Source organism: Scyliorhinus torazame, chromosome 30 (assembly GCF_047496885.1).
Source record: "Scyliorhinus torazame isolate Kashiwa2021f chromosome 30, sScyTor2.1, whole genome shotgun sequence".
Lineage (NCBI taxonomy): Eukaryota > Metazoa > Chordata > Chondrichthyes > Carcharhiniformes > Scyliorhinidae > Scyliorhinus > Scyliorhinus torazame.
The window spans coordinates 28,692,231-28,716,847 of NC_092736.1; the positions used below are offsets into that span (position 1 = coordinate 28,692,231).

Sequence of the window (24,617 nt, forward strand, 5' to 3'; positions counted from 1 at the left end):
ATAAAATGCCTTGTTAGACCACATCTGGACTACGGTTCTGAACACTACACCGTGGGATCATAATGATCTTGGAAGGAGAGTAATATGGATTCACTAGAATGTTGCCAGAATTCCAAGGGTTCGGTTGTGAAGAAAGATAACCTAAAGTTGGGTTGTACTCGCTGGAATGTTGAAGATTAAAGGGTGATGCAATCAAAGTTTTTGGTGTAAGGTCGGGATAAACCTTTCCCACTGGGTGGAAAATGTGCGGCAGTGGGACGTAACTTTAATGTCAGAGTCGGGCCGTTCAGGAGAAAAGTTCGGGAGCACTTTTCCCCCCGCAGAGGGTGGGAGAGCTGTGAAATACTGGAACCTTGGATGCTAACTCAATTAATTTTAAACTTGACGTTCTTGCTAGCCAAAGGTATTGAAAGAAATTCGGCCAAGGCAGGTGGATGGAGTTAAGATGGAGATCTCGTTTCATGGCAAAATATGCTAAAGGGGCTGAATGGCCTGTTCCAATGCTATCCCATTCTCTTGTCGCGGCTGATTTGCACCTCAACTCCATATTGACCTGCTTTTTCACCGTACCCTTTGATAACCTTATTCATCAAAAATGTATTGACCTCAATCTCGAACACCCGAACTGGGGAGAAACTTTTGAATTTTCCACTGCGTGTGGAACGTGTGGCAAAAAGTAGTTTCTAATTTCATTTATAACTTGGCGAATGCTAATATAAATTCTAAATTCCCTCACCAGAAATAGTTTTGCTCTGTGCTGTCACTTCCCAGTGTTATTTTAAACATCTCAATGAGATCGCAACTCAACTTGCGAAACGTAAACTACACTCATACCACCTGTCTCCATAATTTAACCTTTTAAGCCATTACCTTTAATCTGCACTGTATCCCCTCTGAGACCATTATACCCTTCCTGAGATACGGTGCCCAAACTGAATGCAATTAAATCTGATCACAGGACAATACCACTGTATTGTATCACATCCTCACTTTTGTATTCCAAATCTTTTACGATAATAATATGATAATCACTTGGTGTCACAAGTAGGCTTCAATGAAGTTACTGTGAAAAGCCACTAGTCGCCACATTCCGGCACCTGTTCAGGGAGACCGGTACGCGAATTGAACCGCGCTGCTGGCCTCGTTCGGCATTGCAAGCCAGCTGTTTAGCCCACTGTGCCAAACCAGCCCCTAAGTGCTTTTAGTATCTATACATGAGCTTTGTGATTTGTGAAGCTAGATTAATTATACCAGCCTTTTCACCATTCTGATATGTCTTCTGATTGAAATTACCCGAACTGGCGCCGGAATGTGGCGACTAGGGGCTTTTCACCGTAACGTAATCGCAGTGTTAATGTAAGCCTACTTGTGACAATGAAGATTATTGTTGTAAACGGGGCTATTGCGAATGTGTCCGTATTAGCTTATCACAGGGCCCCAGTGGGATGAGAAGAGGCATGTGATGTTCCTGGGGACAAACGGTGCTGAGGTTTGCATTCCGTTCGAGGCTTGAGCTGTGTTAAGAAATTGGTGTTGCTAAATGCTGCCAGCTGATCCAGAACATTGATAGTATGTTCACAGTGTCAACGGTAGTTAGTAGTTTTGTGTGTGTTTAGGATTGTATCTGACGGTGAAGCTGTCACTTTTGTAGGATAGAAATATCAAAAGGAGGTTGTGACCAAATGGCCAGCTGCTTCCAACTTTTCTTTCGCTTTCCAGAAATATATATATATATATATATATAAAATAAAAATCTCTCATTTGAATAAGATCCCTTAGTCACATTTTAATTGTAGGTTTGCCAGCCTGTTCTATGTTTGAGTCCACATTTCTGATGTGAATTACCCACATAGACTTGTCACATTGGCGTCCGATTGGAGGTTACGTTACCGCCTCTTCATTTTGCCTTGCCCAGCCGGTGGTAGAGAGATATTCATAGGCCTTGGACCATAGAAAGTACAGCACAGAACAGGCCCTTCGGCCCTCGATGTTGTGCCGAGCATTGTCCGAAACCAAGATCAAGCTATCCCACTCCCTGTCATTCTGGTGTGCTCCATGTGCCTATCCAATAACCGCTTGAAAGTTCCTAAAGTGTCCGACTCCACTATCACAGCAGGCAGTCCATTCCACACCCTAACCACTCTCTGAGTAAAGAACCTACCTCGGACATCCCTCCTATATCTCCCACCCTGAACCTTATAGTTATGCCCCCTTGTAACAGCAGCATCCACCCGAGGAAATAGTCTCTGAACGTCCATCCCCCTCATGATCTTATAAACCTCTATTAAGTCGCCTCTCATCCTCCTCCGCTCCAAAGAGAAAAGCCCTAGCTCCCTCAACCTTTCCTCATAAGACCTATCCTCGGTGTATTCACCAAAGAGAAGGAATTGGTAGATGTTGAGTCTGGAGAAGGGGGTGTAGATAGCCTGGGTCACATTGTGATCCAAAAAGACGAGGTGTTGGGTGTCTTAAAAAATATTAAGGTAGATAAGTCCCCAGGGCCTGATGGGATCTACCCCAGAATACTGAAGGAGGCTGGAGAGGAAATTGCTGAGGCCTTGACAGAAATCTTTGGATCCTCGCTGTCTTCAGGGGATGTCCCGGAGGACTGGAGAATAGCCAATGTTGTTCCTCTGTTTAAGAAGGGTAGCAAGGATAATCCCGGGAACTACAGGCCGGTGAGCCTTACTTCAGTGGTAGGGAAATTACTGGAGAGAATTCTTCGAGACAGGATCTACTCCCATTTGGAAGCAAATGGACGTATTAGTGAGAGGCAGCACGGTTTTGTGAAGGGGAGGTCGTGTCTCACTAACTTGATAGAGTTTTTCGAGGAGGTCACTAAGATGATTGATGCAGGTAGGGCAGTAGATGTTGTCTATATGGACTTCAGTAAGGCCTTTGACAAGGTCCCTCATGGTAGACTAGTACAAAAGGTTAAGTCACACGGGATCAGGGGTGAACTGGCAAGGTGGATACAGAACTGGCTAGGCCATAGAAGGCAGAGGGTAGCAATGGAGGGATGCTTTTCTAATTGGAGGGCTGTGACCAGTGGTGTTCCACAGGGATCAGTGCTGGGACCTTTGCTCTTTGTAGTATATATAAATGATTTGGAAGAAAATGTAACTGGTCTGATTAGTAAGTTTGCAGACGACACAAAGGTTGGTGGAATTGCGGATAGCGATGAGGACTGTCTGAGGATACAGCAGGATTTAGATTGTCTGGAGACTTGGGCGGAGAGATGGCAGATGGATTTTAATCCGGACAAATGTGAGGTAATGCATTTTGGAAGGGCTAATGCAGGTAGGGAATATACAGTGAATGGTAGAACCCTCAAGAGTATTGAAAGTCAAAGAGATCTAGGAGTACAGGTCCACAGGTCATTGAAAGGGGCAACACAGGTGGAGAAGGTAGTCAAGAAGGCATACGGCATGCTTGCCTTCATTGGCCGGGGCATTGAGTATAAGAATTGGCAAGTCATGTTGCAGCTGTATAGAACCTTAGTTAGGCCACACTTGGAGTATAGTGTTCAATTCTGGTCGCCACACTACCAGAAGGATGTGGAGGCTTTAGAGAGGGTGCAGAAGAGATTTACCAGAATGTTGCCTGGTATGGAGGGCATAAGCTATGAGGAGCGATTGAATAAACTCGGTTTGTTCTCACTGGAACGAAGGAGGTTGAGGGGCGACCTGATAGAGGTATACAAAATTATGAGGGGCATAGACAGAGTGGATAGTCAGAGGCTTTTCCCCAGGGTAGAGGGGTCAATTACTAGGGGGCATAGGTTTAAGGTGAGAGGGGCAAGGTTTAGAGTAGATGTACGAGGCAAGTTTTTTACGCAGAGGGTAGTGGGTGCCTGGAACTCGCTACCGGAGGAGGTAGTGGAAGCAGGGACGATAGGGACATTTAAGGGGCATCTTGACAAATATATGAATAGGATGGGAATAGAAGGATACGGACCCAGGAAGTGTAGAAGATTGTAGTTTAGTCGGGCAGTATGGTCGGCGCGGGCTTGGAGGGCCGAAGGGCCTGTTCCTGTGCTGTACATTTCTTTGTTCTTTGTTCTTTGTAAACGACCAACAACTGCATCACAAATAGCCAGAGTGATTTGCTACTTCACTCGGATTATTGTGTATTTGAAAGAAATGATGAGGGCCGACTGTATAACAAGGGCTGAATTATATCGCCGCATCTGGTCCAATTATCCCCTGCCCTTTAACTCTGCTTCATTTGAGGATCGACGCCTGCTCAACTCCCCATGTGCAGCACTGCGGGAGATCAATTAGTACACTTGAACCCGTTTCAGGAGCAATGCTGGCACTCCGCTTCTGTTTTGTAACTAGGACAAGAAAAGAGAATTGGAAATTGTGTGAGCAGTACCAGGCATTTGTGCAGCATTTGCTTGTTTTTTTTTTAAAACAAAAGTAATTTCTCTCGGTTTCAGAATCAATGAATTGTTACAGTGGAGAAGGAGGCCATTTGACCCATCATTTTTAACTCTTTGCGGGAGCACAGCGATCATTAGTGTCCTTGGGAGGCATTTAAGTTGTTTTATTCCAAGCTGCTGGATTTACCAACACAGGGAACCCATCACTAACCCGCGTCGTTATCTACTTAGAAGTTCACACAGGTAGAATTTCTCTTTGCCGGATGTGGAGGACACATTCTCTTCCTCACGGCCACACCTCACTCAACCGACGCCCAAAGAGATGCAGATTAGCAAAATACAAGGCCGTAGCACGAGCAGGTTTCCCAATGCATGTATAGTCAGTACCATAAGAACTAGGAACAGGAGTAGGCCATCTGGCCCCTCGAGCCTGCTCCGCCATTTAATGAGATCATGGCTGATCTTTGTGGACTCAGCTCCACTCTCCGGCCCGTACACCGTATCCCCGAATCCCTTTATTCTTTAGAAAGGTATCTATCTTTTTCTTAAAAACGTTTAAAGAAGGCGCCTCAACTGCTTCACTGGGCAAGGAATTCCAGAGATTCACAACCCTTTGGGTGAAGAAGTTCCTCCTAAACTCGGTCCTAAATCTACTTCCCCTTATTTTGAGGCTATGCCCCCTAGTTTTGCTTTCCCCGACCAGTGGAAACAACCTGCCCGCATCTATCCTATCTATTCCCTTCATAATTTTATATGTTTCAATAAGATCCCCGCTCATCCTTCTAAACTCCAATGAGTACAGTCCCAGTCTACTCAACCTCTCGTCATAATCTAATCCCCTCAACTCTGGGATCAACCTAGTAAATCTCCTCTGCACTCACTCCAGTGCCAATATGTCCTTTCTCAGGTAAGGAGACCAAAACTGAACACAATACTCCAGATGTGGCCTCACCAACACCCTATACAATTGCAGCATAACCTCCCTAGTCTTGAACTCCATCCCTCTAGCAATGAAAGACAAAACTCGATTAGCCTTCTTCATCACCTGCTTTCCACACCAACTTTTTGCGACTCGTGCACCAGCACACCCAGGTCACTCTGCACAGCAGCATGTTTTAACATCTTACCGCTTAAATAATAATCCATTCTGCTGTTATTCCTCCCAAAATGGATAGCCTCACACTTGGCAACAGGTTATTAGAACAATAACCTTTGTTTGCTATTATTTCGCACAAAGTCCTAGGGCCTAGCGGCAGTTGTATCTCTTCAGGTCCTATTAATGAGTTGGATTGGTTAATTATCGGCACTGCCCCAGCGCAGCGTAGATCCGTGTGACTGATTTGTTAGATTACGGAGTACAGCGGAGGCTTGACCCGGTGCCAAATTTCCATCGGCCGGTGCTTTAAGCACAGAGCCATTCCAGCTTATTTTCTCAATCCCTCCCCCTTTGTTTGATCATTCGGCACAGTGTCAGTAATAATTATAATAATCTTTATTCGTGATACGGGTAAGCTTACTTGTATTGCTTACTGCAATGAAGTTACTGTGAAAATGCCTATGTCGCCACACTCTGGCGCCTGTTCGGGTACACTGAGGGAGAATTCAGAATGTCCAATGCACCTAACATGGGTGTCTTTCGGGACTTGTGGGAGGAAACCGGAGCACCCGGAGGAAACCCACGCAGACACGGGGAGAACGTGCAGACAGTGACCCAAGCCGGGAATCGAACCCAGGTCCCTGGAGCTGTGAAGCATCAGTGCCAACTACAGAGCCAAAGGCAGACAGAGTGTGAAACTAATAGGTTGAATGATCCCTGGGTTTGTGATTACACCTGCATTAGTGACAACCCAGCTCCCTAAACTTGTAGCTACTTGCAGTTGCTGATGCAAAAATGGATGGAGTAAATCAAAGGGATGTTAATAACTTGGCCCCTGTTCAATTATTAAAAGGGAGAGGTGTAGGTGTGACTATTTAAGATGATACCTAATGGCTCAGAGTTCCACATGCTTTTACTTTTTATAATCTGGGAAAGATTTTTTCAGTCAGTTCATCAGATCTTTTTAAAAAAATAACTTTAGTGAACCCAATTTATTTTTTCCAATTAAGGGACAATTTAGCGTGGCCAATCCACCTACACATCTTTTAGGTTGTGGGGGCGAAACCCACGCAGACACGGGGAGAATGTTCAAACTCCACACGGACAGTGACCCAGAGCCGGGATCGAACCTGGGACATCGGCGCCGTGCTGCCCCTGTGCTAACCCACTGCGCCACCGTGCTGCCCTGGCTCTTCTCACTTGAACCTTCTCTTGACTTTCCCCATTACACTGTCGTTCCCTGTCCCTGCTCGTTTCTACCCTAAATTCAAATATCCAAACAAAATTCCAAAACTGTTCCAGCATTCGGCAGACAATATGGAATTGCTCTTCCTCTGGTTTGGGTGGCTCCATTGTCGCAGGATGGAACAGTTTTAACACAACCAATTGGATACTTAGCCACCTTGTCTCGGTCTCGATGTTGGCTTCTGAAGGAACAATAAATAGACATTGTTCCCTGTGGTAGTCTCTGTTGATCAAAGGTGAGCTTTATAGACAAACACATACACACAAGCCTGTTTATCAACCTGCTGTGAGAATTACATATGACTGGTAAACACCAGCTGTTGAGAGTTTTGAGCGTGGGCATGTAACACTTTTATTATTTCAAATTGTCCGATTTACAATGCTAATTTTATGTCCCATGTTCCACCAGCCATAAGCTGGTTACTATGCATTTTTTAAATACTTGGTTGCTATGTAACGGCCTGCTGAAACAAATGAACATTTTTATTTAAGAAAGAGCATGCAAATATATGATGCGTAATCATTGTCTTACATTTTGCGCAAGATTTCTTTGGCTGGTTCCTACATGGCAAGGTAAGTAGAGGGGAACCCACTACCAAGGAATGCAAACCAGAAGTGTACCAAGAGTGTGAAATGAGAAAGAACATTGAGATTGTTGCGGCTGTAGGCTTCAATGCCAGGGTCAGCTTTGTATTGCTGCATGCTTTTTTATAGAAGTATTTTTATCGAATCTTTTCCATTTGAACAAATAACACTAAAAACCACAGGAATGGCAGGCATAGCAAAAATGTCTCAACATACATAGATACAGAGGAGGACAGAAAAACAGCAATACAGTTGGTCCAGTGCAATGACTGAACTCAGCTTGACGCCACGCAAGAGTCTGGGCGCACAAGCACACCCTGTCCGGCCCCTGCTCCATGAAGAATGTGATCAGGATAGACCACATATCCAAGGACCAAAGGAGAGCCCAGTTAAATTGCTTCATCAAATAACTGGATTCTCCTCTCCACTTGCACTATTCTCTCGAGGATATTTTGCTGTTCATCATAGTGAGCTCAAAAGCCTGCACCACGGAGCTGAGATCCTCATCCAGAACATCATTGGTAATGGCAGCCACCATCCCGATACTGCCAACACCGCTGAGGGGGAGGGCCCCGCTCACCAGAAAACTGCCAGCGTAAGCTGCCCCCCCCCTCCTCCTCCTCCTCCGACCGCCTCAATCAAACAAGGTTTTTTTTCCATTTAGCCCAATTACCCATCGCTAAAATCTAGCCAGGATCGCCCAACACGTGTATTCCCCCCAAAAATGTAATTATGGGATGTGCATCAGGATACAAGACAGGATTCAAAGGTAAGTAGAGGGAAATGCAGCTGCTCCCGTGCTCACATCGTGTGGCCCCTGTATTGCTGCATACCTGTATATAATAGAGCATTGGAGAAAGTTCTGGAGTTGGACCTTAACCAGGGAGTTGAGACAATCCCAAGATAGGGATTGTAATTATTTTGATTTAAGGATGGTGTAACTCAGCACCGCGGGTTTCTGACATGGGTCTTCAAGTGACTGAACAGGCCGATTCTCGACCTGCATTAAATTTAGTAGCTCATAACAGATTGGTCTAAATTTCAGCTCTTGTGCCCCATGTTGAGGGAACTTCGAAGGTTTGTCAAACCGGCCAAGTCAAAATTGTTGAGTTCAGTGGGTTGACAGATTCTATGCATGATTTCACTCTGGCGTTTCCATACCTCAAGGGCACTAATTGGGCCAGTTGTTTTACTGACTGCCGGGGCTCTTGTGGCTTGAGTATGTGAACGTTGCGAGCTTTGCTTGCCAAAACACAACTCATTCTCATGAATCTTCTCTGTGTCTCTCTTGTTCCGTAGCTTGCAAAAGCAATGCACTTCTGTTCAGTTTTGCTGTGGAACTGCATCCCCCAGAACGTAACTGTGAGCTGAAGGGTGTATGTGCATATAGCTGTATGTCTGCCTACACAACTTACCCTCTTACCCTTTCTCCCCTCCCCACCCCTGGGCAAAACCAGCATGTACGATATGTATGCTCATATTACCATCGTTGGTTGCACACTAATTGTTCTGATCAGTACTTGGCTAAATGTGCAATCTTTGGTTTGATGGATTTTCCATAAAATCTACTAAAATGACAAGATTAATTACTTCTCCGATGTCGCCTAACATTGTTTTTCACTACCTGGTGTGTCAGCCAATTATGTGCATGTTACACATAGTTAAATTGACTCTTTTTGCTTCCAGGCAGAAACGTTAAAAGAACGCTATCAGAAAATTGGGGATACGAAACGAAACACTCCGATTGAGGTTCTCTGTGAGAGCTTTCCAGGTACGTTTTGCATAGGTCACATCTTAGATGGGGCCCCTACAAACTTTGTTCACTGTGGGCCAAGAAGAAATGGCGTGATTCTTGGGATTCTGAGTGTGATAGGACCTCAGAGACGAACTGCATTGTCTTATGGTGAAGAAAGTGTATCCGCAGAGTGGTTGCATCTCTTCGGTTGACCACCCCTCACCTTCCTCATAAAAACGTGTTGTATTCTCTCCTTGGTATTAAACTCTTCTGAGAGGCGTTGCTCTTGTTACTCAGTTAACCAAATTCCGTATTCCTCAGCCAGGCATCCCACTGAGCAATGATGGAGCTCTTCACACATGAAGCTATGTTTATTGCTGAGGAGCGAACAACACTTGACAATCATTGCACCAATTTTAAGCCATGCCTTTTGCACGAGAATATTATATCAACTGTGGGCTGGTTTGGGATCAGTCAGAAAGACCAGACAATAAAATAGAAGAATGTGCAACTACAGGATCGTGAATTCGATTATTTTTGCCTCGGGATAAACTTTATTGATTTGCGAGACTTAGGCGGAATAACTTTCTTCTTTAAGAACCACTGCAGATGGAGTTTTACACATTTGCCATTCAATGTTACAATAATTGACCCGGTTTGACATGCATTTTGCTCATAGTTATCCAGTGGAATCGCTGAAATCTTGGTCAGGATGTAACCTGGGCCTTCAGGGGTTTGATACTTCGCTGCAACTTGAATATTGTTTGCATCTTACTATTCTGCGTATGACTAGTCATTGACTTTCCCCACCGAGAGTTTTTTGTCATTTAGCCCATATACTGTTCTGATGGTTCTTTAGCATTTGTTTTTATGGAGACCTTTGTGTGCATTTGTACAGCTGACAATGGTGAGGCCGTTCTCGGATGTGGAGTTAGGTTGCAGGTTAGCCACAATCTCATTGAGCGGTGAAACGGGCTCAAGGGGCTAATTGGCTTACTCCTGTTCAGAGATTTTTCACGCCAGGGAGATAATTGATGGTGAGACAATGTTTTTTTCTATTCATTCATGGGGTGTGGGCATCGCTGGCTGGGCCAGCATTATTGCCAATGCCCTAATTGTCATGAACAGGGGGCATTTTAAGAGTCGTCTACATTGCTGTGGGTCTGGAGTCACATGGTGGCAGACTTCCTTCCCTAAAGGACATCAGTGAACCAATCAATAATAGTTTCACGGTCATCGTTAGACTTTTAATTCCAGATTTGAAATGAATTCAAATTTCACCATCTGCCATGGTGGGATTTGTACCCGGGACCCCAGAGCATTACCCTGGGTCTCTGGACTGCCACTATGCCATTGCTTCCCCTAACTTGGACCTGGCTGGATGTTGACTGGTCCAGTATTCAGCTGAATGATGTGAACGCAGTGTACATAGTGTGACATTATAGAAATGTACAGCTTGCGAAGAGTTAATGTCATGTTACAATTAGCCACTAGATGGCGCCAGTGACAGTACTATAAATGGCACTGACTCTTAGGCTTCTGGGAGAGTGGAATAGAGGAGAGGAGGCTGGAGTAAAGTCTATAGTAGAACTAGAGAGGATAGAATATAGTTACACTTAGAGTATAGAGATAATGTTAGTGAGTGTAGTTTAATATAATCTATTTGATTACTATAGAAATAAGTGTCGAACTTTAATTTAAGTAGTGTAAATAAATTTAGCTTTGTTGATGAATCTAGCTTCAAGTGTCTTTTTCTACACTTTACTCCCTGAAGATATCCTCACAAAGGTCACCACACATCATCATCATTATTATTATTATTATTACACATGGGATGTTATGTTGTCATAACAGCAGTAGCGCCAAGTGCTTTGAGTGAGGATATATGTAGGGAGGCTTTGTTTGTATCTACTCGATGAAGTAGCTTTTGGACAATGGGAGTTTGCTATTGCCATTCCAGGATTCTATTGAGAATGAGCGCAGAAGTCTTCCAAAGTAGAACAGCCTGTTTATTTGTTTGGACCAATAGACATCTTGCTCCATCATGTGAAAATGTGAATGTGAAAGCATATTTTTTGTATCTTTGTTTTATTCGCCACAGCTGCTGAAGGTGCTGCATCATTTCCGTTTATATCTCCCCTGGACACACTTCTTGTTAAATTACAGTCGCATTTCCACCGCCTTTAATCCTGCACTTTTATCACTTATCAATCACTCCTTATCTCCACAGGTTTTATAAGCAGCTAAATGCTTGCTCAGTTTTATATTGCATGATGCCATTGGGCTGGTACCTAATAGAATGTAGCGCTGTGAAACTAATACAAAGGAGCAGTAGCATTCTTTCCCAAAGAACATGAAGGAAACTATTGCTCAGCAGCTGTGTGGCAGATGCCAGCCCAGAATGATTCCTGTCTGAGCTGAGTGAGACGGACAGGATCCTCATTCTGTGTGTTGGATCCATTCAGAGAGAAATCATCCGCGTCTCCCCCACCCGCGCCTCCCCCATCCGCGCCTCCCCCAACCCATCATCACCTCTGTGTGCCCATTCCAAAGTGGCTATTTTTATACTTCTCTGGGCAAGCCAGTTTAGGAGAAAGCTGTAAAACTGAAACCCGAAAGTAATGAAGATCTAAATGAGAGAGGTGCTGAGTGCTTTAGATTTGCTGTTTTCTTTCATTGATTGATTTGAAATAATTAGATTGTGTAGAATATACTAAATATCATATTCGCCACAGAAGTTAAAAATTCTGTTTATTTTCCTGAAAGGCGTAGCAAAGATCAGTGGGAGACAGAGGACTGGGAAATCTTTAGGGGGCAACAGAAAGCTACTAAAAAAGCTATAAAGGAGAGTAAGATAGATTATGAGAGTAAACTTGCTCAGAATATAAAAACAGATAGTAAAAGTTTCTACAAATACATAAAACAAAAAAGAGTGGCTAAGGTAAATATTGGTCCTTTAGAGGATGAGAAGGGAGATTTAATAATGGGAGATGAGGAAATGGCTGAGGATCTGAACAGGTTTTTTTGGGTCGGTCTTCACAGTGGAAGACACAAATAACATGCCAGTGACTGATGGAAATGAGGCTATGACAGGTGAGGACCTTGAGAGGATTGTTATCACTAAGGAGGTAGTGATGGGCAAGCTAATGGGGCTAAAGGTAGACAGGTCTCCTGGACCTGATGGAATGCATCCCAGAGTGCTAAAAGAGATGGCTAGGGAAATTGCAAATGCACTAGTGATAATTTACCAAAATTCACTAGACTCTGGGGTGGTCCCGGCGGATTGGAAATTAGCAAACGTGACACCACTGTTTAAAAAAGGATGCAGGCAGAAAGCGGGTAATTATAGGCCAGTGAGCTTAACTTTGGTAGTAGAGGAGATGCTGGAATCTATCATCCAGGAAGAAATAGCGAGGCATCTGGATGGAAATTGTCCCATTGGACAGACGCAGCATGGGTTCATAAAGGGCAGGTCGTGCCTAACTAATTTAGTGGAATTTTTTGAGGACATTAACAGTGCGGTAGATAACGGGGAGCCAATGGATGTGGTATATCTGGATTTCCAGAAAGCCTTTGACAAGGTGCCACACAAAAGGTTGTTGCATAAGATAAAGATGCATGGCATTAAGGGGAAAGTAGTAGCATGGATAGAGGATTGGTTAATTAATAGAAAGCAAAGAGTGGGGATTAATGGGTGTTTCTCTGGTTGGCAATCAGTAGCTAGTGGTGTCCCTCAGGGATCAGTGTTGGGCCCACAACTGTTCACAATTTACATAGATGATTTGGAGCTGGGGACCAAGGGCAATGTGTCCAAGTTTGCAGACGACACTAAAATAAGTGGTAAAGCAAAAAGTGCAGAGGATACTGGAAGTCTGCAGAGGGATTTGGATAGGCTAAGTGAATGGGCTAGGGTCTGGCAGATGGAATACAATGTTGACAAATGTGAGGTTATCCATTTTGGTAGGAAGAACAGCAAAAGGGATTATTATTTAAATGATAAAATATTAAAACATGCTGCTGTGCAGAGAGACCTGGGTGTGCTAGTGCATGAGTCGCAAAAAGTTGGTTTACAGGTGCAACAGGTGATTAAGAAGGCAAATGGAATTTTGTCCTTCATTGCTAGATAGATGGAGTTTAAGACTAGGGAGGTTCTGCTGCAATTGTATAAGGTGTTAGTGAGGCCACACCTGGAGTATTGTGTTCAGTTTTGGTCTCCTTACTTGAGAAAGGACGTACTGGCACTGGAGGGTGTGCAGAGGAGATTCACTAGGTTAATCCCAGAGCTGAAGGGGTTGGATTACGAGGAGAGGTGGTGTAGACTGGGACTGTACTCGTTGGAATTTAGAAGGATATGGGGGGATCTTATAGAAACATATAAGATTATGAAGGGAATAGATAGGATAGATGCGGGCAGGTTGTTTCCACTGGCGGGTGAAAGCAGAACTAGGGGGCAGAGCCTCAAAATAAGGGGAAGTAGATTTAGGACTGAGTTTAGGAGGAAATTCTTCACCCAAAGGGTTGTGAATCTATGGAATTCCTTGCCCAGTGAAGCAGTAGAGGCTCCTTCATTAAATGTTTTTAAGATAAAGATAGATAGTTTTTTGAAGAATAAAGGGATTAAGGGTTATGGTGTTCGGGCCGGAAAGTGGAGCTGAGTCCATAAGACCATAGGACCATAAGACATAGGAGTGGAAGTAAGGCCATTCGGCCCATCGAGTCCACTCCACCATTCAATCATGGTTGATTTCAACTCCATTTACCCGCTCTCTCTCCATAGCCCTTAATTCCTCGAGAAATCAAGAATTTATCAACTTCTGTCTTAAAGACACTCAACGTCCCGGCCTCCACCGCCCTCTGTGGCAATGAATTCCACAGACCCACCACTCGCTGGCTGAAGAAATTTCTCCTCATCTCTGTTCTAAAGTGACTCCCTTTTATTCTAAGGCTGTGCCCCCGGGTCCTAGTCTCACCTGCTATTGGAAACAACTTCCCTACATCCACCCTATCTAAGCCATTCATTATCTTGTAAGTTTCTATTAGATTCATAGATTCATAGAACATTGCAGCGCAGTACAGGCCCTTCGGCCCTCGATGTTGCGCCGACCTGTGAAACCACTCTAAAGCCCATCTACACTATTCCCTTATCGTCCATATGTCTATCCAGTGACCATTTGAATGCCCTTAGTGTTGGCGAGTCCACTACTGTTGCAGGCAGGGCATTCCACGCCCTAACTCTCCCCTCAACCTCCTAAACTCCAATGAATATAATCCCAGGATCCTCAGACGTTCATCGTATGTTAGGCCTACCATTCCTGGGATCATCCGTGTGAATCTCCGCTGGACCCACTTCAGTGCCAGTATGTCCTTCCTGAGGTGTGGGGCCCAAAATTGCTCACAGTATTCTAAATGGGGCCTAACTAATGCTTTATAAAGCTTCAGAAGTACATCCCTGCTTTTATATTCCAAGCCTCTTGAGATGAATGACAACATTGCATTTGCTTTCTTAATTACGGACTCAACCTGCAAGTTTACCTTTAGAGAATCCTGCACTAGGACTCCCAAGTCCCTTTGCACTTCAGCATTATGAATTTTGTCACCGTTTAGAAAATAGTCCACAAAAGATCAGCCATGATCTCATTGAATGGTGGAGCAGGCTCGAGGGGCCAGATGGCCTACTCCTCCTAGTTCTTATGTTCTTGTGTTCCTTTTGTCGCGACTTGTAGCATCCCGGTGACCTCTCTGAAGATCAGAGAGCTCATAGCACATTTTTGGAGTTGGCTTGTCGGAAGGATTTGTAGGATTGCGGCGCACTGCTGCTTCAAGCTCCAGGGACCCAGGTTCAATTCCAGACTCGGGTCACTGTCTGTGCGGGGTCTGCACATTTTCCCCGTGTGTGCGTGGGTTTCCTCCGGGTGCTCCGGTTTCCTCCCACAGTCCAAAGATGTGCAGGTTAGTTGGATTGGCTGTGCTAAAATTGTCCCTTAGTGTCCAAAAGGTTAGGTCGGGTTACGGGGGTAGGGTGGAGGTGTGAGCTTAAGTAGGGTTTCAAGGGCCAGTGCGGACCCAATGGGCCGAATGGCCTCCTTCAGCACTGTAAATTCTAAAAATTGCTATGTAATTTGTGATCCAACTTTTAATCTACTCCGTGTCTGTGGACAGGACTGCGCCCTCATCTGTGTATCCCTCATTCCTTTATTGCCCCCTGCATTACCCTATGTTGGTTATCTGGTTGCTTTTGTAAAGATAGAATTGCTTGAGATAACCTCCAGTGAATACAGAGCAATTCATTTGTCCCACAGAAGTATTTTGAGTGTTTCTGCTCAAACATGCCAATAAACTAACTTTACTTTGTCTCTTTCTTCACCATCCACACCCCTTCCCCCACCCCAATAGTGCAGTGGTTAGAACCACTGTTCCCGTTTTCATAGACTGCAGGTGTTGGAAATGGTGCCAGTTACTCCACCTCTCTTGTTACCTTAGTGTCCCATTACCGCCCCCTTTTTCCTCATGCCCGTTATCTTGCGCCCATCAGTCACTGCAGATCGGCACCCTATCATTTTATGATCTTTATTGTCACAAGTAGGCTTACATTAACACTGCAATGAAGTTACTGTGAAAAGCCCCTAGTCGCCACATTCCGATGCCTGTTTGGGTGCACTGAAGGAGAATTCACAATGTCCAATTCACCTAACAGCACGACTTTCGGGACTTGTGGGAGGAAACCGGAGCACCCGGAGGAAACCCACGCAGACACAGGGAGAACGTGCAGACTCCGCACAGACAGTGACCCAAGCCGGGAATCGAACCTGGGACCCTGGCGCTGTGAAGCAACAGTGCTAATCACTGTGCTACCGTGTAGACCTTCTCATGTTCTTTGTGCCCCTCACCCCTTCCAGTGTTCCATGTGTCCGTATTTACTTAAACACCGTTACATTTCTAACTTTGAGCAATTCTAATGAAAGGTGATTGATCTGAAATGTTAACTATCTTGCAGATGCTGCCCGGTCTTCTGAGTCTGTTCCAGATCTTTCTGGTTTTATGTTTTCACCGCCGTTTTTTTTCTTGCTTTGCAGAGGAGATGGCGACGTACCTCCGCTACGTGAGGAGGTTAGACTTTTTTGAAAAACCAGACTACCAGTATTTACGCACACTGTTAACAGATCTTTTTGAAAGCAAGGGCTACGCTTTTGATTATGCATACGACTGGACTGGCAGGCAAATAGTAAGTAACAACGCTGCTATTATGCTTCTCTAAACATGGAACAAATTACTCGGTTGCGGTTAAGATGTCCATTCCACAAGGCATGGAGTGGGCAACATATGATTCATTAACCAAACAATGGAGGGGGGGGGGGGGGGGTAGAGATGTGAAGGTGGGGGTGAAATGGTCAGTGGGGGGAGGGGATTGGCGGGGGTGGGGGGGGTCTGCTCCCCAGTTAGGATGTCATGGAGCCCGGGCTGCACGTGGCACAGTGGTTAACACTGCAGCCTACGTCGCTAAGGACCCGGGTTCGAATCCCGGCCCTGGGTGACTGTCCGTGTGGAGTTTGCACATTCCCCCCGTGTCTGCGTGGGCTTCACCCCCACAACCCAAAGATATGCTGGTGAGGTGGATTAGCCATGCTAAATTGCTCTTTAATTGGGGGGAAAAAAAATTGGGTATTCTAAATTTTTTTTTTAAAAGGATGTCCTGGAGGCTCGAAGCTGCAGCCATTTTGCTACAAGATGTACCACACATGTTTAACATCTAAAATGTTGCGAGCTTGATTCCTTTCGATAGAAGTTTGTTGTTTGGTGAGGCAGTGGTGCAATAGTATTGTCACTGGACTCGTAATCCAGAGAGCCAGGGTAATGTTCTGGAGACCTGGGTTCAAATCCCACCAGGGCAGCTGGTGAAATTTGAATAAATTTAAAAAAAGAAATCTGGAATTAAAAGCCTCATATCAAACCATTGTTGATTGTCTTAAAAACCCATCTGGGTCACAAATGTCCTTTAGGGAAGGAAATCTGCCCTCCTTACCTGGTCTGGCCTACATGTGACTCCAGGCCCACAGCTACGTGGTTGACTTTCCTTTATAAATTTATCGAGTATCCAATTATTTTATTTCCCAATTAAGGGGCAATTTAGCATGGCCAATCCTCCTAACTGCACGTCTTTGGGGTTGTGGGGGCGAGACCCACACAGACACGGGGAGAATGTGGCCTACTGCACACGGACAGTGACCCAGGGCCGGGATCGAACCTGGGACCTCGGTGCCGTGAGGCAGCAAGTGAATGTACTGCACTGGAATATCAGCTTCGATTTTGTGTTGTGCTTAAATCTTTGGGAATGGGATTTAGCTCTCAAACTGTGGTACCACCGAGGTGTGGCAAACACCGTTTGTGCAATTGTTGCTGGGGAATGTTGACTGATGGACAGAACTGGTCAGGCCTACCCTCGCATTCACGGAGGGGTTGCTGTTATCTTGGATGAGACTTGGATTCTATCTTTGTTAGGGAATTAAACTAATATGAAATCGTTTTTGGAACTGTGGCAACTTGAGCGAGTTGTTCATTGATGCAAATCAGCTTAAATAGGTTAAAACCGGGGCGGCGTGTGGCGCAGCGGTTAGCACTGGGACTGCGGTGCTGAGGACCCGGGTTCGAATCCCGGCCCTGGGTCACTGTCCGTGTGGAGTTTGCACACACTCCCCATGTCTGCGTGGGCTTCACCCCCACAAACCCGAAGATGTGCAGGGTGGGTGGATTGGCCACGCTAAATTGCCCCTTAATTGGGGAAAAATATATATATTTTTTTTAATACTAGGTTAAAACTTTGCAAAGTAGTAATGGGCAAGGACAGAACCAAAATATTTGAAAATGGGGAGGTATGGGTCATGCAACGTGAGTGCAGGGGGGCTGCATTTCCGCAAGCTCTGGCTTTGCTCACCGTTACTTTATGCTGCAGCACATTTCCACTTTGTCTTTGTGGGGATATGAGTCTTCGCCATGTCCCCAAAGGTTCTTGATTGGTGTTGTGCAAAGAGGAGCCAAGATAAATGGCAGATTTAGCCGTGGTGGCCGGAGTGGGGCCCAGCTTGCAATGGCGTTGTTGGTGAGCGGGCTGTCACCTTGGCGACGCTGTGTGAATCCAGCGTCGCCGAGGTGACAGCCCGCCATTGAGAATGTCGGTCGGGAAGAGGATTTCGGCTCTGTGGTGCAGGTCTGTAGAGCTCGATTTGAAGATTGGCGAGGTATCCTTGGGAGAAAGGTTGAGGCACATGAGAGAGTTCTTGCTTTTGGAAGAGGACTCTCCCTGGTAAAGGTCTGCCCTTGAGGTCCTACTGCGTGATGTGTCACTTATCCTGTCACGTTCGGGAGGAAGGGACTGGGCAAGGTGTGTCCGTCAGCCCGGTTCCTGGTGAGAAGTGGGAGGCAGGTTCCCGATTGAGTTTGAAGATTGGCTGCCACGCTTTTAGTAGTCTTGATTTGGAGGCTGGCTGCATCAGGTTTGACAGAGCACAGAATATATCTGATCTTCGAGGCCTGGGGTTGATTGCACCCTCCAAGCACTGGCCTCTTATTATCCTATCCGCAATGCTCGTTGAGAGGGGCAGAGGTATCCAAGTGGGCCGGTTCCTCTCTGCCCCCCCGGTCAGGGCCTAGGCTGTGGGTTGCTTGGGCGCTGGAGGGTGGCATGGTGAAAGTGAAGGTGCTCTATTTGTTGGAATCCCCGAGAGATCCCGAGGAGTGTTCATTGATCCTGTCTTGGCGTCTGCCTTCTCGAGCAACATAGATGGTGTCATTATCCTGCATTCTTCTATAATCCTGGATGTTACTCCCTTGTGATTATGCTGCTGATTATTTTCTTGTCTTTTCCCCTGCAAGGGTGTGCAAGATGAGAGCACGAGGCGAGTATCGTCTGTTATCTTGTTCCAGCAGAAATCGTATTGTGCCGATTATGTGCAATCGTATTGTGCCGATCTGTGCAAAGTTTTACTCCTTTTTGTCATTGTCTTATAATCCTTGTAGTTGTGGGGTGGGGGGGGGGGGTATTTTTGATACCCCATATCTCCTTTATATTCAAGGTGAATGCAGGCAGGGTGGGGTGGTGGGTGAATGGTGGAGTCGAGTGATGGGGTCAGCCCCGAGTAATAATTTAAATTTAAGGACTAATTTCAATCTAAAGTCTAGCTTGTTCTTTAATTTAGCAATTAACGGAAAGTTGCTCTTTTGACGTGAAGTTTAGTAGCAGCTCTAAAACAGGAGTTTACAGGCTCTCAACTGAAACATAGTTAATTAGGCAACTGGTTTAATTCAGTTTAAAAGCCTCGAATTAGGGGTCATAAAAGGAGGCTCCTTCAGTGCTGCATTTGATACATCAGAATGCTGCTGGAGTTTGGTGAATAGGGGAATTAGCTGAAAGAGGGAAGCGTGGAGACAGCCGGACCTGCGAGGGACACCTCCACTCAGGCTGCGGGCGGAGTTTGAAAAACACTCCAGGAGATGTGCGACCTGATAGAGGTCTATAAAATTATGAGGGGCATAGACGGAGTGGATAGTCAGAGGCTTTTTCCCAGGGTAGAGGGATCAATTACTAGGGGGCATGGGTTTAAGGTGCGAGGGGCAAGGTTTAGAGGAGATGTACGAGGCAAGCTTTTTACACCGAGGGTAGTGGGTGCCTGGAACTCGCTACCGGAGGAGGTGGTGGAAGCAGGGACAATAGTGACGTTTAAGGGGCATCTTGACAAATACATGAATAGGGAATAGAGGGATACGGACCCAGGAAGTGTAAAGGATTTTAGTTTAGACGGGCAGGTCAGCACAGGCTTGGAGGGCTGAAGGGCCTGTTCCTGTGTTGTACTTTTCTTTGTTCCTTGTTCAGGTGTCATAGGAAAACGGTAAGTTCATTGGCTAGTAAGTAACTGCTAACTTGCATTACCTATTCTAAGTTGCTTTCAGATTAGAGGTAAAAAAGGGAAATATTTTACAAATTATTGAAATTAAGAAAACAAAACAATCAAAACTAATTGAATAAAATAGAGATGCAGAGCCTGGCAATGTGTTTTACCTGCGTGATATGGGAGCTGGTGGATTCCATTGTGGTTCCCAGTGAACACATCTGTAACAAGTATTGGTTGCTCAAGGAACCTCAGCCCAGAATTAATGAGCTGGATTCTGAGCTTCGGATGCTGTGATACATTGGGGAGGTGGGAGCGTTACCAGGATGCTGTGTTTCAGGAGGCAGTCACACCCCTCAGATTAACTACTCTAATTCGGCCAGTGGTCAGGGACAGGAGGGTGTGACTATGAGTGAGGCAGGTAGAGAGATCCAAGAGGTAGGGTTCCAGTGTCATCAGCCCTTGTCCATGTCCAACAGGTTTGAGATTCTTGCCCCCTGTGTGGACGAGAGCGGGGATTGTTGGGAGGGTGAGCAAACAGACCACAGCACCGTGGTACAGAGTGCTACTCAAGTGGGGGAGAGAAGAGAAATGTAGTCGTAATTGGGGATAGTACAGTTTGGGGCATTGATACTGTTCTCTGTGACCTGGATTGAGAGTCGCGAAGGTTGTGTTGCCTACCTGGTGCCAGGGTGTGGGATATCCCATCTGGGCTACAGCGGAACCTGGAGTGGGAGGAGATAGATCCAGTTGCCGTGGTCCACATAGGTACCAACGGCATAGATAGAATAAAAATAGAGGTTCTGCTGAGGGAACATGAGCAGCTAGGGGCTAAATTAAAAAGCAGAACCTAAAAGGTAATGATCACAGGATTATACCTACTGCCATTTTTATGTTCTGTGTGTGGGATGGTATTCACTAGTTATCCACCCTACTGACACACCGGCGAGTTCACTCTTGGGAGAGACCGTTCACCGGCTCCGAGTGTTGCCAGGGATTTGGTCAATAATTGAACAAGTGGCACTGGGTCAATAAGATTAAAGATGTAAATGCGTGGCTCAAAGGTTGGTGTGGGAGGAATGGGTTTGAATTCATGGGAGATTGGCACCTGTACTGGGGAAGAGGGGACCTGTTCCGATTGGGCGGTCTTCATCTGAATCACGCTGGGACCAGACTCCTGGCGAATCGTATAAATAGGGCTGTAGATTGGGCTTTAAATTAAATAGTCGGGGGTATGGGGAGGGTTCAATTGCATGGAGAAGTAGAAAATTAAAGGAGAAGATAGGAATGCAGGTTAGTGATGAGGTGGATTGTTCCCAGAAGTTGAAAGGACAGAATGGGTGAATCTCATATTGCAGGGATGAGCAGGGAAATTTGATAATAGAAGAAATTTAAAGTCTTTGTGTCTGAATGCACAAAGTATTTGGTACAAAATTAATACAGCGCAAACAAATAGAAACAAAGGGGTATGAATTGGTGGTGATTACCGAGACATGGTTCCAAGGAGACCAGGTGTGGGAGTTGAATATCCAAGAGTAGTCAGTATTCCGGAAGGATAGACAGAAAGGAAACGTGTGTGGTGCAGCTTTGCAAGTAAAGGAAGGGATCAGTGCTGTAGTAACAAATGATATAGGCACTGGAGGTCAAGACGTGGAATAAGTCTGGGTAGAAAGAAGAAATAGCAACAGAAAGAAGCCCCTGGTAGGAGTAACCTATAGGTCCCCTAACAGTAGTTCTGCAATGGGACTATAAACCAGGACTTGTAAGAAAGATGCAACAATAATCATGGGTGATTTTATTATGCATGTAGAGTGGCTAATCAAATGGCCCCTGAGGGAGATTTCATTGAATGTATTCAAGATTGTTTCTTGGGAGCAATATGTTGTGGGACCAATTAGAGAGCAGGCTATTCTGAATTTGGTATTGCATAATGAGGAGGGATTAATTAATGACCTCTCGGTTAAGGATCCTCTAGGGAAGAGTGATCATAGAATGATAGAATTTCAAATTCAGTTTGCGGGCGAGAAACTGGAGTCCCACACTGTAGCTCTGGAGTTAAACAAAGGTAATTACGTCGGCATGAGGACAGATTTGGTCCTAGTGGACTGGGCAGGAAGACTAAAAGGTCAGACAGTTAATGAGCAGTTGCAGTTATTTAAGGAGATATTCAATTCCTCCCAACTAAAATATATTCCAGAGAGGAAGAAAGATTGTAAGGGGGGGTCCCAGACCAGACCTTAACAGTGACTAGGATGCTGGACAGAAACCCCAATATTTTATTTTTAATTTTGTAAGACTATAAGGAAAGGATACCTCACTCCAGGAGTGATTTTGTGCAAAATAGGGATATGGTATATGAAAACTAACTTTATTACTAACATTGTATTAAAATATCTTTTAACATCACACAAGAAAATAGCTTACAATTATCCCTTAAACAATGCTAATCAGTACAGTGTCACGATAACCCTTAACTGCTATCTTTACTTATATTCAAACAACGAAACCATCTTGGGTCCCAATCTACTTTTAAAAACAGTTAGCACTCAGGAATACTTGCTATAAAGGGATGCCTGGATACTCCACTTTGAGAAAGAGAAATCTTTTCAGACTGCTTCAAAGAAAGAGGCCTGACCCCCTGACAGAACAATGTGGAATCTCTGGCTGTATTTCTTCAGGAAACCAGCTCAACTTGCCTTCTAACCACAAACTAAAACTCCCTGAAAACCTGAAATCCCTTAATACCTGACTGTTCAACCCCTGGCTCCTTCCATTAACTACATCGCCTCCCTAACTGAATACATTGTCTCTAATTAAATACTCCACCGGGATCCCTCTTAATATAAACAAAATCCATTAGCCCAAACTTTTACGATGCTTTAATTGTACCTCTGGCTGTTTTACAAACCAGGATGTTAAAAAAACACTATTGCTCAGCCATTCGCACACTAACCCCAGCTTTTAATCTTTACTGCACCAAATACAATATATCTGAAATTCTTACATTCGGTAGCACTGTGGTTAGCACTGTTGCTTCACAGCTCCAGGGTCCCGGGTTCGATTCCCGGCTTGGGTCACTGTCTGTGCGGAGTTTGCACACTCTCCCCGTGTCTGCGTGGGTTTCCTCCGGGTGCTCTGGTTTCCTCACACAGTCCAAAGATGTGCAGATTAGATGGATTGGCCAAGTTAAATTGCCCTTTGTGTCCAAAAAGGTTAGGCGGGGTTACAGGGATAGGGTGGAGGTGTGGGCTTAGGTAGGGTGCTCTTGCCAAGGACCGGTGCAGACTTGATGGGCCGAATGGCCTCCTTCTGCACTGTAAATTCTGGGATTCTATGACCACAGCGGAAGAAACATCCATGACTAAATAAGGAAGTTAAAGATGACAAAGACAACAATTAAGGCATACCACTTAGGGATGGGCAATAAATGCTGCCCTAACCAACAATACCCACATCCCAAAATGAATTTAAAAAAACAAAGGCCAGTGGCAGGCTGGAAGATTGGGGAAACTTTCAAAGATCAAAGAGTTACTAAAAAGTAATAAGAGCAATAGTAAATAATGAAAGCAAACTAGCGCAAAATATAAAAGAGGATAGCAAAAGCTTCTGTAAATATATAAAAGGGAAGAGAGTAGCTAAGGTAAATGTTGGTTCCTTGGATGATGAGACAGGAGTTAATAGTGGGGAACACAGAAATGACAGAGTTACAAAATCAATATTTTGCCTCCCGTGTTCGCGGTGGAGGACATTAGTACCACCTCAATAGTAACAAGTAATGCAGAAGTAAGAAGTGGCAGCGGAGGTGGTGGATCCATTGTTTATAATATTCCAAAATTCCCTGGGTGCGGGAACGGTTCCAGTAGATAGAAAGAATATTAATATTCGAAAAGAACAGGAAGGCAGAAAGTAGGGATCTCTGGACTAGTTAGTTTGATATCTTATTGGGAAAATGTTAGAATCCATTATTAAAGAAGTAATAACAGGGCATTTAGAAAGTCAAAACGCAATCCATCAGAGTCAGCATGGTTTTATGAAGGGTTAATCGTGTTTGATTAATTTGCTATTTGAAGATGTAACAAACCAAGTGGAAAATGGGGATCTTGGAGCACATCCAGAAGACATTTGATAAGGTACCACATGAAAGATTAATACACAAATAAGATCACATGGGATATGGGGTAATTTATTAGCTCGTATGGAAGACTGTCTAATGGACAGCAGGCAGAGAGTCGAGATAAATGTGTCTTTCTGGTTGGCAAAAGTGGTGTGCCACGGGGTCCGGTCTCAACTATTTATAATATATATTAATGACTTAGATGTAGAAATAGAAGGTACTGCAGCCAAACTTGCAGATGACATTAAAGTAGGTGGGATAGTAAGTTGCAACGAGGAAATAAATTTACAAATGGATATAGATAGGTTAGGTGAGTGGGCCAAAATTTGGCTGATGGAGTTTAACGTGGGAAAGTGTGAGGTTATCCATTTTGGTCGGAAAAATGGAAAGGCAACTTATTATCTAAATGGAGAGAAACTTCAGCGTGCTTTGGTGCAGAGAGATCTGGGTGACTCATGCAGAAAACTGGTATGCAGGTAATAAGGAAGGAAAATGGAATTTTGACCTTTATTCCTCGGAGTAAAGAAGTAGGTAAGTGTTGCTGCAACTGTAACAAGGCATTAGTGAGACTGCACCTG

The 24,617-nt window shown here is 44.8% G+C and overlaps 1 protein-coding gene across 8 annotated transcripts in view; it reads left to right on the forward strand.

Annotated features, from left to right (window-relative positions):
- LOC140404474 (casein kinase I-like) overlaps positions 1 to 24,617 on the forward strand; it is a 291,996-nt gene that overhangs the window by 221,653 nt on the left and 45,726 nt on the right. For all 8 annotated transcript variants that reach the window (XM_072493070.1, XM_072493065.1, XM_072493073.1 and 5 more), the window contains 2 exons: positions 8,997 to 9,081; positions 16,119 to 16,267. In XM_072493070.1, the coding sequence (XP_072349171.1) occupies positions 8,997 to 9,081; positions 16,119 to 16,267 (234 nt within the window). The remainder of the gene's footprint in view (positions 1 to 8,996; positions 9,082 to 16,118; positions 16,268 to 24,617) is intronic.